The 15795-nt window shown below is 39.3% G+C and overlaps 1 protein-coding gene across 2 annotated transcripts in view; it reads right to left on the minus strand.

Moving 5' to 3' along the window:
- BTAF1 (B-TFIID TATA-box binding protein associated factor 1) overlaps window positions 1-5948 on the minus strand; it is a 122287-nt gene extending 116339 nt beyond the window's left edge. For both annotated transcript variants that reach the window (XM_064269574.1, XM_010589112.3), the window contains exon 1: window positions 5646-5948. In XM_064269574.1, the coding sequence (XP_064125644.1) occupies window positions 5646-5659 (14 nt within the window). In that variant the 5' untranslated portion in view covers window positions 5660-5948. The remainder of the gene's footprint in view (window positions 1-5645) is intronic.
- Window positions 5949-15795: the final 9847 nt, after the last annotated feature.

Raw genomic sequence — 15795 nt, forward strand, 5'->3', positions numbered from 1 at the left:
CACATGGGGTTGCCACTAGTCAGAATTCACTAGACAGCAACTAACAACGATAACAACCTGTCAACTTTATAATATAATTCAAATTGACAGTAAGGAGGAATCACCCAGCAAATATAAGAAACCTGTGCTGTCCTATAGGTAATTAAAATCAGGTTTTTTTTTTTTTTTTTTTTACATTTTCCACATGAAGAAACTTCCTTTTATTTGGCAGAATAAAAGCAAACCAAACCCATTGCTGTCTAGTCAATTCCCACTCACAGCCACCCTACGGGCCTGTTAAAGTAATGTTTTGGGGAAGTATCAACAGTGCAGAGAGAGAATTAACAAAATTCTTAAAGTTCTGATCACATGTAGCAACTGTTACTTCCATAAGAGGGTGTGTTGTTTTTTTCTGAATCCTTTCTGAGCAACTGCATGGTTTTCAGATGCTGACAAAGACATCTCTCACAAGCCTAAGTTATGGCTTCTAAAACAGTCAAATCTTAAGTATTGTCTAGAAAATTTCCACACCCATGTGTCAGTTTGTAATACTGTGGTGGCTTTATGTGTTGCTATGATGCTAGAAGGTACGCCACTGGTATTTCAAATAACCATGGTGGGCAGGTTTCAGTGGAGCTTCCAGGTTAAGACTAGAACGAAAGGCCTGGCTTTCAAAAATTAGCCAATGAAAACCCTAGGAATCACAATGGATCTGATCAAGTGCTGGATGTTGAGCCTCCTAGGTTGGAAGGCATTCAAAATATGAAGTGGCCACAACAATGGACTTGAGCATACCAACAATCATGAGGACGGCACAGGACCAGGCAAGGTTTCATTCTATCATACGTGGGGTTGCCATGAGCTGGAGTCAACTCGACGGCAATTAACAACAACAAATTTTAGACAGGAGCTTTACATAGATCAATGAGAAAAAAAGCTCTCTAAATCATATTTTTGAAATTTTCTCTATAGCATACAATCAAGGAAAAACTATATTCATATTAGTTAGCCAATACAAAACTGACAACTCAATTAGCTGCAGCATCAACAGGCAAGTGTATTAAAAACAATCTTAAAACAACAGGCCTGTATTAGGCTTGGAACTGAACAGAGTCAGTCACAGATTTGCCATTTTCTATAATTAGCATAAGATGTAACAGCCCCTCTAAGGCTGCCTTTACTGTTGGTGGTCCAACCCCAACTAGGTGACAGATAACACTGAGAAAGGCTCATAAAACAAAATAATGGTATTCAAAGATTTAACAATTATAATCTCAACTGTTCACAACTAACTGAACTGAAAGCCTGTTGTTGTGTGCCACTGAGTCAATTCCGACTCAGAGCGACCCGATATGAGAGTAGAACTGGCCCATAGGGTTTCCTAGGCTGTAATCTTTATGGAAGCAGAATGCCACATCTTTCTCATGCAGAGCCACCAGTGGGTTTGAACTTTCAACCTTTCAGTTAGCAGCCAAGAGCTCAACCACTGTGCGACCAGGACTTCGTGACAGCCTGTAATATATACTAACGTGTCTTTTTTTGTTGAACTTAGTTTTGTGGGAGCAGGTCAAGTAGCTAGTAAGTGAGCTTAGCTGACTTCCCAGCATCCACATTTTAAGGGCAACATACTTTTCTACTCCTGCATGTGCATGCAGTCTCTCTTATTAAGAGTCTAAAGGAGTTGTACATTTTTTCAATGATATTTTACAAAGAATATCAAATGCTATGATTCTAACTTCAATTTTAGAGTGACAAAGTTATTTAGAAGATTTAGTTCATCCACAAATCAAGAGTTGACTACATTTCAGAATCTGCCACGTTCTTAAAATTTAGAGTAAAACCCAACCTTTATAAATTCTCTAAGTGAGGTCTAAAACATGGGATCACACAAAATGCAGGGTAATAATTTTTTTTTTTTAATACACATCATAAAAGGTCATGTTATCAGAGAATTGTACTATATTATGAACTTAAAAAATGGTTCTATACTTTTCTTGGCCTATACTCAAAGCTATAGTGAAAAGTTTTTCTTCTTGAGAAAAAACTAGCTAAGCTCAGAAGCACTCACTGAAGAACACTGGAAATATTCTACTGTATAAACTATGGTAAATCACAACAGGTACTACAGCAAGTAGCAAAATCACTCACTCACTCCTTTTTAAAAAAAAAAAAAAAGTACTGAGCACCTAACCAGGATGCAGGCACTCTGCTGGAGATAGATCAAAGACACATTTCCTTCTCTTACACAGTTTATGTTAATCCAGCAGGGGAGATAAACAATTACACAATCAAGTACAAAATGCGATAAATACTATGATTGACAGGAGTACACACTGGTGCAAGTAGTTTATATAAAAACCAGAGAAGGCTTCCCAAAGTGACATACAGGCTTAGACCCAAAACCCAAATTAGCCACTCTTGAGATGGGGGAAAGAATTGTTGTAGGTGCAAAGGTTGGGAAAACACAGATTCAGTAAGGGTGGAGTATGTGTGTTACAGACTATCTGACACAAAATGAAGTTAAAAAGGTAAAGCAGGAATCAGATCACAAAGAGCCTGGTAAGATACATTAAGAAATTTGGACTTTATCCTAAGGCAATAGGAAGCAACTAAAGCGTTTTAGGAAAACCTGGCGGCATAGTGGTTAAGTGCTACGGCTGCTAACCAAAGGGTCAGCAGTTAGAATCCACCAGGCGCTCCCTGGAAACTCTATGGGCCAGTTCTACTCTATCCTATCGCGTCGCTATGAGTCGAAATGGGCTCGAAAGCGCTGAGTTTGGTTTTTTTTGGTTAAAGAGTTTTATGCAGAGAAGTGATCACACTAAAATATGCATATTAGAGAGCTCATTCAGGCCGAAGTGAAGAATAAATTGAAAAGGGGCGGGAAGAGCTGAGAGGCTGCTACTGCAAGTGTCTGGACTAGAGACGATGGTAGCCAGGAGTAAGATTGTAGTAATTGGTATGGGAAGACAAAATACCGACTGGAGAAAGATTTTAGAAGTAGAATAGACAGTACTGGATTTGGTGACTGACTGGATGGGGAGAGAGGCAAGAGAGAGGAGTCAAAAACTATTCCCAGGGTTCTGGACTTGGCAATTGTGGAAAAGACAATACCAACTTACTATTTTCCTTGTGTTAGAAAAGTTTACTAGGTCCTAAAAATATTCGTTTGTTTCCAGTTATGCACATTGATATAAATGCAAAAATATTTTAGATTTGATTTTGCTAAATATGATTTTTATCTCCTGAACTCTGTACTTATTTTACATAAAATAGTATCGAAATGAGTCAGTATTCCACAGACTTATATCACCATCAGAGAAAGTTTAGATAAGCTTATGTGTATGGAGTGTATTGAGAAGGTCAGCTTAAAATGAAAGTTAGCCATCCAAAGTGAAATCTGTAGATGAAAAAGTCAAGAACTACTTTTGCAAAAACATGGAAGATGTCTCAAGTGTTTTCCTTGAACCTACTATATTACCAAACTAAGCACAGGAGTAGCTCTCTCACAAGGACATGCCAGTCTTTTTTTCAACATGCCATTTAATAGAATTTTGACAAAGTGAATAACAATCTACAGAACAAGAGCACTATCCTTTGAAACCCAATGTTGAGAACAGAAGACAGTAGCGTTCAAAATTCTATCATTCATTTAGAAATATTAGGTGTCCTATGGGGAATACAGGGTGCAGAGGCGGAGTATGCTGTCACTAGGGGTGAGCAGCTAGGAGACACAGCAAGGTGTGCATAAGTTTTTGTATGAGAGACTGATGTGATTTGTAAACTTTCACTTAACGCGCAAAAAAAAAAAAAAATATATTAGGTGTCCTAAACTTCTACAAATAGATCATCATTTGCCAAGACAGAGTAGAACTGCCCCATAGGGCTTCCAAGACTAAACCTTTACAGAAGCAGAGCAGCTGGTGGGTTGAACTGCCGACTTTTTGGTTTGCAACAGAGCACTTTAACCACTGCGTCACTAGGACTCCTCTAAAGCAGGTTAGGCTCTTTTCAAATACCTTCATTTTGTCTCTGTTAAAACTATATCCAATACTGTGAAAATACGCAGTCTGCTCTAAGAAAGGAATTTCAAGAGCTATTTATTCCTTAAACATTGTATCTTCTAATAAATCTCATACTAAATTTATGTATCAATGTATTTATAACATATTTATGTATTTATATGAGGTAACAAGTTAAAAAGTACATCTTTCTGTATTTCCAAAAATTGAAAACACCACTTGTATACTCTCAGGCAGTTTTATACATCACAAAATAAGAGTTGCTTCACATGTGAATGGACTTAATTAATCTATGAAATAAAAATTAAATGCCCTATACTGCAGGTACCTAGCAACCCCCTTCACCCAACCCCCATGGGCTTCTCCCGCACACTATTTCATCAGTTATCTAGGGGTTTTGTGAAGGATGGGTTATCCTTTCCCTTGCAAAACTGATAAAGCTTGAGCACATAATGCACTCAAAGGAGTTTAATTATGAAAAATGAATAAAAACTTTTTGTTTTCTGAGCTAACACTTTTTCCTTTAGTCTGTGTTGTAATCCATTGCTGTTGAGTCCATTCTGACTCACAGCAATCCTACTGCACACAGTAAAGCTGGCCCATAGAGTTTCCAAGGCTGCAATCTTTATGAAGCAGATTGCTGAATCTTTCTCCCATGGAGTGGCTGGTGGGTTCCAAGCACCAACCTGTCGGTTAGCAGCCAAGCACTTAACCACTGCACCACCAGGACTCCTTCGTCTGTGGCAGAAGGACACGATTCTCATAAAAACTTACCTCATCAATTCTAAGGAACTTGGTGGGTCCTTCTGATCCCTGTCACTGAGGAACTATTCCCTACATACACGTACATACGTACAGTCACCAAAACGAAACCTCTGACAAAATGTTTTTTTCCACTTTTTCAGCCATTCTATTATCTAGGAGGGAAGAACTTTCTTCCTATAGCTACACACTGAAAACTTGTCTTGGTTTTTCTATAATTTTCCTAGACTTGCCTGTTCACAGGCAATATTTTAAAATAACTTAAGACTTGTAATCTTTCTCTCAAGCCTTAGCTCAATAAAATGGTGCTAACACAAGAAATTCAAGATTACAATGCTGGAGACTGAAAGTTTACTGCCAAACAAAAGGAAGAATTACACTGTAATGTAATAAACAAAAAAGGTCTCAGGAAAGAACATATCCCTTAAGCTATAAATTTTTCAAAGAGTAATATAACTAGAAGGCCAGTTGATAACAGTCATTCAAGTTTTCCCTATTTCGACATTCAGTACCCAAGTTTTCTCGTGAAATACAAGATAGGAATTATCCTTAGTATACCGAGAAAGATAAGAGACTCACTCTCCTAGAACTGAAAGAAGGAAGGGAAACCAGAAGAGAAAACAACGTGGGTAATAAGAGAAACTAACTCTAACGTGCCAAAGGGTCTATTAAAAAAGACAGACATTCTTGAGCCGATTTACGAGGAGTAACCCGAGGCCAAACCCCCGCAGACCAAGAGGCGAACTCCGAAGTCTGAGGAACGAGGCGTCCGAGCCCAGTGACAATGGGAACCGCTCCCTTCTAGGAGTGGGGGTGCAGAGAGTAGACCGTGCCTCGCCCGGGCTGCCTTCCCGTCAGCTCGTCAGGAGCCGGAAAACCCACCTGGAGACCGCCATGTCCGGGCGCCGGCGGTTCGGGGCTCCCCGCGAGATACGCGACGCGCCGCTGAGGCGCTAGTTTCCAGAGAGCAGAGCGGCGCAGGCCCAGGCCGCGGAGCACAGGGGAGCGGCCGGTGAGGCGGAGGGCGTCCCAACTCGGGCCTTCGGGCATCTGCTCGGCCGCCTACCCGCGCTCGTCCCCGCCAGAGCCGGGGAACTGTGGTCCGAGACAGCGACGGAGGCAGTCCTCCGGCCCACACGACTTCAAACCGGGTGCCCCCAGCTCCGCTCTTTGCTGACGCAGGCGTCAGCACGCCGGCCTGAGCGTCAGCGCGCCGGAAGTGACATCAGCGCGCCGCCAGGGGCTCCGCTCAGTCAGTGCGCGAACGGAGCTCGAGCAAGTTTTTCCTAGCGGAGCGTGCAGGAAAAAAAAGCCCTGTGTGCTCATCTGGAGAGGACCACTAGGCTTGCAACAAAGCAGGGACGAGAAGTAAGGGTTCCCCTTATCTCCGAAGAAGGAAAAAGGCGATTTAGCCAAGGTTCTGGAAGTTCAAAACCTTGGTCTCTAATTCCGCACTGCCTTGAGCCTCTTCACACCAGGCTGCCTCTAGAGAAAGCAGGACTGAAAGGACTTCGTTTAACGTGCTTTAGTCCAGGTGGCGATGCCAGTGGGAGGGGTGAAATCAACATGTGCAACGGCACTTATAAAATGTTTGCCTGTTTTCCAGAAATTCTGGCAGTGGGCCGCAGGTGGAGGTATTGGAGGGAAGCTTCTGCCAACAAGTTTGGCAAGTTTGACTTGTTAAAAATTATGTTGTTCGTACCATGATTTTCTCAAGTCAGCGGGATTTGAAAACTCACCCACTCCCCCCCCGCCCCGCCACTTATCTTTCTGTTGAAACCCTGGTGGCTTAGTGGTTAAGTGCTACGGCTGCTAACCAAAAGGTAAGCTGTTCAAGTCCACCAGGTGCTCCTTGGAAACTCTATGGGGCAGTTCTACAGTATCTTATAGGGTCGCAATGAGTTGGAATCGACTCCACGGCAGTGAGTTTGATTTTTTGAGTTTTGGATCTGTCTATTCAGTCGTTTAAATTATTAGTCTTTAAACATTTTTCTGCCCCTAGGTTTTTATGATAGTGGTCAAAGTAACATTTCTCCAGCTTCAATCCAGTGCGTTCTATAGGCCAGCAAAGGATTAATCTTTAAAAAAACACTGCTTTTTTCATGTCACTCCTTTGCTGATAAAACATGTCCATTGGCTTCTCATTACCTGAAGAGGCTATGTCTCATCCTCTGAGTCTGTTTTCTCATCTATAAAATGGAATTAGTCTGATGAGAAGTCCCGTGGAAGGTTGTTGTGAGAATAAATCGAGGTCATGTATCCGGAAGAACTTGAGTTTTGTAAACTGTAAGGTAGTATATAAATATAAGGAGAAAGACACTAAAGTACCTACTACGTCCTAGGCATTTGGTATGCATTATCTATATATATATATTTTTTTTATCTCATATAGCTTGTAGGCCAACCTTGTAAAGTAGCTTTAATCTTCACTTTATAGGTGAGTAAGCTTAGAAAGGTTAAGCAATTTGCCCAGGATCCAAGCTAGCAATATTCACTGTTCACTGGTTCAACAAATACTTAGTTGGCACCTCTTCTATGTCAGACACTGCTAGGTGCTGTTTATACCAGGGACTTGAACCAGTTGGTTCAGGTTTGAACCCCTGCTAAGAATTTGTATTTCCACTGCAGATGTACTGAATCAGATGCTACAGTTTAACAAGATTCATCTGGTGATTCTTATGTATAATAAGTTTTGAGAACCACTGCTCTACTAGTGGTTCTTAGTGTTGGTCCCTAACCAGCAGTATTAGCATCCCCTGGGAACTTGTTAGAAATGCAAATTCTCAGCAGGGGTTTGAACCAGAACTACTGTACTAGTATACTAATACTAGTATAAGCTTTATACTAGTACTAGACAAAATCTGATTACGCTGATGTTTGAGTATCTTGTTAAAGATAACTGAACAATTGATGTCTCCCTCCCTGCTGGGCTTCCCCAGTTAATCTCCCACAGTTCAAACAAACAAGCAGGTTCTATTTACGGGGTGTGGACTGCCTTCATTTATCCAGCCAAAATTAAGCATTTTTTTTGTTTTGTTTTTTATCACAAGGTAAACTCTGTACTAGAGATTGGGACTTCAGATGGGATCAAAAGAGACAAAGTGCCTTCTCTGGTTCAGTTTACATACTAATGGAAGGAAAAAGAAAGCAAACAGATAAAATAGGTGTGCTATGTAAAATAGAATGATGGGATGGAGAGAGTGATTAGGGACCTACCCTAGCTTAGGCAATCAGTGAAAAACTGAGGAGGTGATTAAGCTGAGCTCTCAATGACAAAAGGGAGTCATCTGTGTAGATCTGGGAGCCTCCCAGGTAAGGAATACAGCTAGCACAAAGGCCTAAGAGAAAGCTGCTGTTCTGGGAGACAATATGGAAGAGGCTGAAAGGAGCCAATGTAAGGACTTTGGATTTTATTCTAGATGCAGTAGAAATCATAGGGGGGTTTTAAGCATGGGCATAAAATTATCTAATTTACACTTTTAAAATACTACTTTTTTATATCTGAGGTAATTAGAGATATCATTTTAAATGGCATTTAGAAAAGAGGAAAAGATTAGTATTATAGATTTGTAAGTGATAGTGTAAAAATCAAATATGTAGATGTTGGACTGACCTATTTTGAAATTCTGTCTCATAGCACTTAAGAGCTGTGTGTCCAGGTGAGTTGTATAACGTCTCTAAGCTTCAATTTCTTCATCTGAGAAATGGCGATATTAATAGTGCCTCAAAGAGTTGTATGGAGACAATCATATAAAATTTTTAACCAAGTTACTGGCACAATAAGCACCCAAAATATTTTTAACCACATCTATTATTCTTTTTAACTATGTGTCCTTGAACAAGTTGACTTACACGTCACAATTTCCTCAGCTGTGAAATGAGGATAATAATAGTACTGGTTTAAACACTTATCTGAAACCCCTACCGGATGTTTTTCTGAATTTAGATTTTTTTCAGATTTTGAAAAGTAATCTAATGCCTATACCAGCAGCTACTATGGAAACACCCTATAATCAAATACATTTATAGTTCTGCAGCAAAATATATAAGTAGTCATACTAAGAGGAATAATAGACTATATACATAGCCACATATCAGTTCAGGCCAAGTTCCTCCCCACCCCCCAATTTTTTTTATTTTGTTGTGGTTGTTGAGAATATACACAGCAAAACATAGTTTTTTCTGTGTATAGCTTTTTTACGTGTACAATTTATTGACATTGATTACATTATTTGAGTTGTGCAACCACTCTCACCCTCCTTTTTCTGAGTTGTTCCTCCCTCATTAACATAAGTTCACTGCCCCCTAAGGTTCCTTTCTAACCTTTTGAGTTGTTGTCAATTTGATCCCATATAGATAGTTCTTAAAAGAGCATAATACTCAAGGTAGGCCTTTTTTACTAGTTAAGCTAAATTATTGTTTGGTTTTAAGAAGACTTCAGAGGGTATTTTTGGTTTCAGGTTTAAAGATTATCTCAGGGTGATAGTTTCAGGAGTTCATCTACCCTCCATGGCTCCAGAAAGTCTTGCCATCCTCACTTTCAGGGAGCGCTCTGGCTGTACTTCTTCCAAGACAGATTTGCGTATTCTTCTGGCAGTCCATGGTATGTTCAGTATTCTTCGTGAACACCATAATTCAAAGGCATCAATTCTTTGGTCTTCCTCATTCATTGTCCAGCCTTTGCATACATACAAGGTGATTGAAAATATGGCTTGGATCAGTCGCACCTTAGTCCTCAAAGTGACATCTTTGCTTTTTAACGCTTTAAAGAGGCCTTTGCAGCATATTTGCCCAATGCAGTGTATCATTTGATTTCTTGACTGCTGTTTATATGGGCATTGATGGTGGATCCAAGTAAAGTGAAATCCTTGACAATTTCAATTTTTTCTCTGTTTATCATGATGATGCTTATTCGTCGAGTTGTGAAGATTTTTATTCTCAAAAAAAAAATTTTTTTTTTTATGTTGAGGTGTAATTCATACTGAAGACTGTAGTCTTTGATCTTCATCAGTAAGTGCTTCAAGTCCACTTCACTTTCAGCAAGCAAGGTTGTGTCATCGGCATAACACAGGTTGTTAATGAGTCTTACTCTATTCCTGATGCCCCGTTCTTCATATAGTCCAGCTTCTCGGATTATTTGGTCAACATACAGATTGAATAAGTATGATGAATACCTTTACTGATTTTAAACCATGTAGTATGTCTTTGTTCTTATTCTGTGTACAGGGTCTACGTGAGCACAATTAGGTGTTCTGGAACTCCCGTTCTTTGCAATGTTATCCATAATTTGCTATGATTCTTAGTTCTCATTCGCCTCAACATCTTGAAATTCTCACTTTCCCTGACTTTCCAGGTTTGCAGTTGGAATAAGTAGAGCAACAATAACCTTGGAAAGTCACGGGAAGTGAGAATTTCAAAAGGCTAAAGGGAATGAGAACCAACATTGGTTTGGATAATTTGTACCCCCCTGAAAGTAAATGTGGGCCTTTTTGGAACTGTTGGCTGTTTGGGAAAAATGGAAGATGAGAAAACAGACGTGGCATATGTACCATCTTAGAATTTAATTCCCATCTAAACCATCAACAAGTATGAAAATAAAGGCAAGACATAAAAGGTCTCGATGTTTTTAGCTGCCATGCATCTTCTTTTAGGAAACTACTAAAATGAAGGAATAGGGCAAGAATGAAGAAGATATAGAAATGGGGTTATATAACAGAGAAAAGTAGAGAAAGACTTCTTGAGACAATGGCAGTGCAGTAAGCATAAAGAACAATCCAGATTGGAGTAAGGGACAAAGAGACCTAAAAGGAAAAAGAAACTGGTTTCTATGTGTATGACCAATAGAACGTGGGGGAAGAATTAATAATAGGTACATAGACAATTAAGAAAAAACAAAGTGATTATTAACTTTAGGACAATCAACAGTTGTGCAGGAAGGGAATGTAGTTACACTGCACCCTGTGACTCCACTGAGAGGAATACTTACATATCAGAATAATGTAAACTCCAAATGTTAATTTAAATAATGTGAAACAGTTTGGGAGGATTGTGAAATGTGTGTGCATGGGGTCATATAAGAAAGGCAAATATTCATTGACCATAATAGGAGTCAATTGATATTGTCTCAATAGAAAATAAAATTTAATTCATTATAAACATATTGTTTAGAAATTTTGACATAAATACCCAAAGAAACATCTAGAAAAGTTGAAAATGGCTGCCTCTGGGAAATTGAAATACAGTAGTAACTAAGCCAGACAGAGTAAATGCTGTTGTGAACAATATAAAACCCATTGCTATCAAGCTGATTCTGACTCATAGTGACCCTAAAGGACACAGTAGAGCTGCCCCATAGAGTTTCCAAGGAGTGCCTGGTGGATTTGAACTGCTGACCTTTTGGTTAGCAGCCATAGCACTTAACCCCTACGCCAACAAGTTTCTGTGGACAATATAAAAAACCAAAACCAAACCGAAACTCTATTATGTAAACATCCTGCATCACACTTTGAAGTGTGGCGTCTGGGGTCTTAAATGCTAACAAGTGGCCGTCTAAGATGCATCAATTGGTCTCAACCCACCTGGATCAAAGGAGAATGATGAACACCAAGGTCACACGATAACTATGAGCCCAAGAGACAAAAGGGCCACATGAACTAGAGACATATCATCCTGAGACCAGAAGAACTAGATGGTGCCCGGCCACAACCGATGACTGCCCTGACAGTGAGCACAACAGAGAACCCCTGAAGGAGCAGGAGAACAGTGAGATGCAGACCCCAAATTCTCATAAAAAGACCAGACTTAATGGTCTGACCGAGACTAGAAGAATCCCGGCAGTCATGGTCCTCAAACCTTCTGTTGGCCCAGGACAGGAACCATTCCCAAAGACTACTCATCAGACATGGAAGGGACTGGACAATGGGCTGGAGAGAGATGCTGACGAAGAGTGAGCTACTTGTATCAGGTGGACACTTGAGACTGTATTGGCATCTCCTGTCTAGAGGGGAGATAGGAGGGTAGAGAGGGTTAGAAACTGGCAAAAGGGTCACAAAAGGAGAGACTGGAGGAAGGGAGTGGGCTGACTCATTAGGGGGAGAGTGAATGGGAGTGTGTAGTAAGATTTATATATATGTGACAGACTGACTTGATTTGTAAACTTTCACTTAAAGCACAATAAAAATTATTTAAAAAAAAAAAAAGTGCTGTCGAGTTGATTCCGACTCATAGCAACCCTACAATGACCCTATATCGGAGGATATTATTTAGTGGGAATTACGCACAATAAGTGAGCAATTATATAAAACAGCGTGAGACGTATTATGAGAGAAGTACAAGATGTAAAATGGAACACTTGAGGAAGGCTTTTCTGTTTTATTGAATTCTGTGCTAAACTAGTCTTTGCCAGGAAATTATTTGTTTACATACTTAATGCTGAAAAGCTTCATTAAAAGGATCTGTCTCTGTTCAGTGTCTTGACTGTGGTGGATACACAAACCCACACAGGTGATAAAATTGTATAGAACCAAATACACACACAGAGGGAAGTACATGTAAAACTGGAGAGATCTGAATAAGATCGATGGACTGTATCAATGTCAATATCCTAGTTGTGATATTTTACCTACACTTTTACAAAATGTTACTGTTGGGGGAAACCAGGTAAAGTGTACAAGGGATCTCCCTGTATTATTTCTTACAACTGCACATGAATCTACAATTACCTCAATAAAAAATTTTTCAACTAAAAAAAATGGTGAAAGGAAGAACTATTGAACAAAGAAGGTTGGACAATTTGTTCTCCAGATGGAAGGAAAAATCAGATCCGTTCTTCGTACCATATGCCGAAATAAATCTTTTATGGACCAAAGATCTGAAAATGAAAACCAAAACTCTAAAACTATTAGGAGACTATCTTGAAGAATATTTTGACCTTGGGGTAGGAAAGGATTTCTTAATGCACAAATAGTACTTACCACTGAGTAAAAACTAGATAAACTTGAACCCACTGAACTGTAAAACTTCTATATGGCAAAAGGAAAATATCCAGGGGCAGGGAAGGAAGACTGGCTTTCTATGCCTGTCCTTTAAGAACAAGGAAGAACTTTTCCAGAAGCCAAGAGCAAACGTCTCAAAGTGTGTAGGATTAGGTCACATCCAATGGGAATGAAATTATCCTTAGATCACAGAGGAGATGAGAGTGGAATCAGCTTCCCCTGAAGCACAAGGATACACTGAGAGAGATGGAAAGTGGGCTGTTTCACCTGCTGGCATCACACATGCAAGAAGAACAAGAAGGAAGGGGTACTGACCACCTCAAGAAGGCAAAAATCTTCCCACCAGTTCTTATAAGATTTGTACTTAAATCTCATTGGCCAGAATTGTATCACATGGCCACTATAACTGCAGGAATTCTGGGAAGCTCATGGAGTGATACCTGCACTAACTTTATACTTCTCGTATGATCAAAGGTATTTACATATAAATGTAAAAATATGGATTATCCGATTAAATTATTTACACTTTCAGATCAAAATTATGAGAGCTGCAGTTACAGATATTGTTGTCTTAGGCCAAACACAAAAATAAATTTTAAATGGGTTAACAGGGTAAACATTTTAAAAATAAATAAATGCATATGTATTGAATTTATGTACAAAATCTCTGATGATATCTGGGATGGATGAGAACTATTCCTTCTTTCTGTAGGAAAGTGGGAGAAGGGCAATTGTGAAAAGAGGTGGAAAAGGAGAACCAGGGTAGTACGTCAACCATAGGCTCACTCTGAGGCCTAGGGTTGGCATAACCTATATAGGCCCATATACACATGGAGGCAGAGAATCTAGAAATTGATTTCCTAAAAACAATTCACACCTGTACATTTCTTGAAAAGTTTTTGGGTATCCCCAAGGGTACATGTCCCCAGTTTAAAGACTACTGCTCTAGAGAAATACTCATGTATACAAGATCTCTACAAGGGTGTTCACTGCAGCAGTATTCATCATACAGAAAATTTGGAAATAACCTAAATATCCAGCAGCAGAGTAATAGATAAATAAAAAGTAGTATAGTCATATGATGGGACACCAAATGACAGTAGTTAAAGTGAATAAACTAGATCTACATATGCCAATAAGGATGAAGCTTGAAAATGGAGAAAAATGGGATTTGAGTTGGCTGATGAAAATAAAAGTTATCTTTTATTTTTCTGAAAAAATTATGGAACACAGATATAACACCATATTAATATATGTTAATTCTGGGTGTTAGGAATACAGTTATGTTTATTTTTGTTTTTTCTATTTTTCCAACATCTTATTATGAAATTTTCCAAAAAATATGGAAAATGTTAAAGAACGATGTAGTAAACACCCATATACCTATCACCTGGATCTACAATCAAAATTTTACCATATTTGTTCATTTGCTTTATCACATATCACAATGCTGAAGATCATTCAAAAACAGCTGCAGCAGTATATCAACAGGGAACTGCCAGAAATGCAGGCCAGATTCAGAAGAGGACATGGAACCAGGGATATCATTGCTCATGTCAGCTGGACCTTGGCTGAAATCAGAGAATACCAGAAGGATGTTTACCTGTGTTTTATTGACTATGCAAAAGCATTCAGCTGTGTGGATAATAACAAATTATGGACAACATTACAAAGAATGGGAATTCCAGAACACTTAATTGTGCTCATGAGGAACCTGTACATAGATCAAGAGGCAGTTGTTTGGACAAAACAAGGGGATACTGATTGGTTTAAAGTCAGGAAAGGTGTGCGTCAGTGTTTTATCCTTTCACCATACCCATTCAATGTGTATGCAGAGCAAATAACCTGAGAAGCTGGACTGTATGAAGAAGAATAGGGCATCAGGTTTGGTGGAAGACTCATTAACAACCTGTGTTATGCAGATGACACAACCATGCTTGCTGAAAGTAAAGAGGATTTGAAGCACTTACTGATGAAGATCAAAAACCACAGCCTTCAGTATGGATTATACTTCAAAACAAAAAGAAAACAAAAATCCTCACAACTGAACCAATAAGCAACATCATGATAAATGAAGAAGAGATTGAAGTTGTCAAGGATTTCATTTTACTTGGATCCACAATCAACACCCATAGAAGCTGCAGTTAAGAAATCAAAAGACACATTGTATTGGGCAAATCTGCTACAAAAGACCTCTTTAAAGTGCTAAAAAGCAAAGATGTCACCCTGAAGACTAAGATATGCTGACCCAAGCCATGGTATTTTCAATAACATATGCATGTGAAAGCTGGACAATGAATAAAGAAGACGGAAGAAGAATTGACGCCTTTGAATTGTGGTGTTGGAGAAGAGTATTTAATATACCATGGATTGCCAAAACAACAAACAAATCTGTCATGGAAGAAGCACAACCAGAATGTTCCTTAGAAGCAAGGATGGCGAGACTACGTTTTACGTACTTTGGACGTGTTGTCAGGAGAGATCAGTCTTCGGAGAAGAACATCATGCTTGGTGAAGTACAGGGTCAATGAAAAAGAGGAAGACTCAATAAGATAGATTGACACAGCGGCTGCAACAATGGGCTCAAGCATAACAATGATTGTGGGCATGCTGCAGGACCAGGCAGTGTTTCGTTCTCTCGTACCTAGGGTCACGATGAGTCAGAATGGACTTGGTGGCACCTAAGGACAACAACATATCTTTTATTCATCTCCCTCTGTTCATATACATCCATCTTATTTTTTATGCAGTTCAGAGTAAGTTGCAGACATCGCCATGGATATCATTAACCTAGGTTCAACATTTGTTTAGAGGGTTTTTTTCGGGGGGGAGGTAAAATTTGCATGCAATGAAGTACACATATTTTAGGTGTAACTCAAACCCTTACTAAGATATAGAATATTACCATAGTCCCTAGAAATTTTCTTTAGACCCCTTTCTGGTCAATCCAACAACCACCCCGCTACCCGCAGGCAGTCCTGTTTAGATTTTTGTCTGCTGTGGATTAGTTTTGCTTGTTCTGACACAATCATACAATA

The sequence above is a fragment of the Loxodonta africana genome, chromosome 16, assembly GCF_030014295.1.
Source record: "Loxodonta africana isolate mLoxAfr1 chromosome 16, mLoxAfr1.hap2, whole genome shotgun sequence".
Taxonomy (NCBI): domain Eukaryota; kingdom Metazoa; phylum Chordata; class Mammalia; order Proboscidea; family Elephantidae; genus Loxodonta; species Loxodonta africana.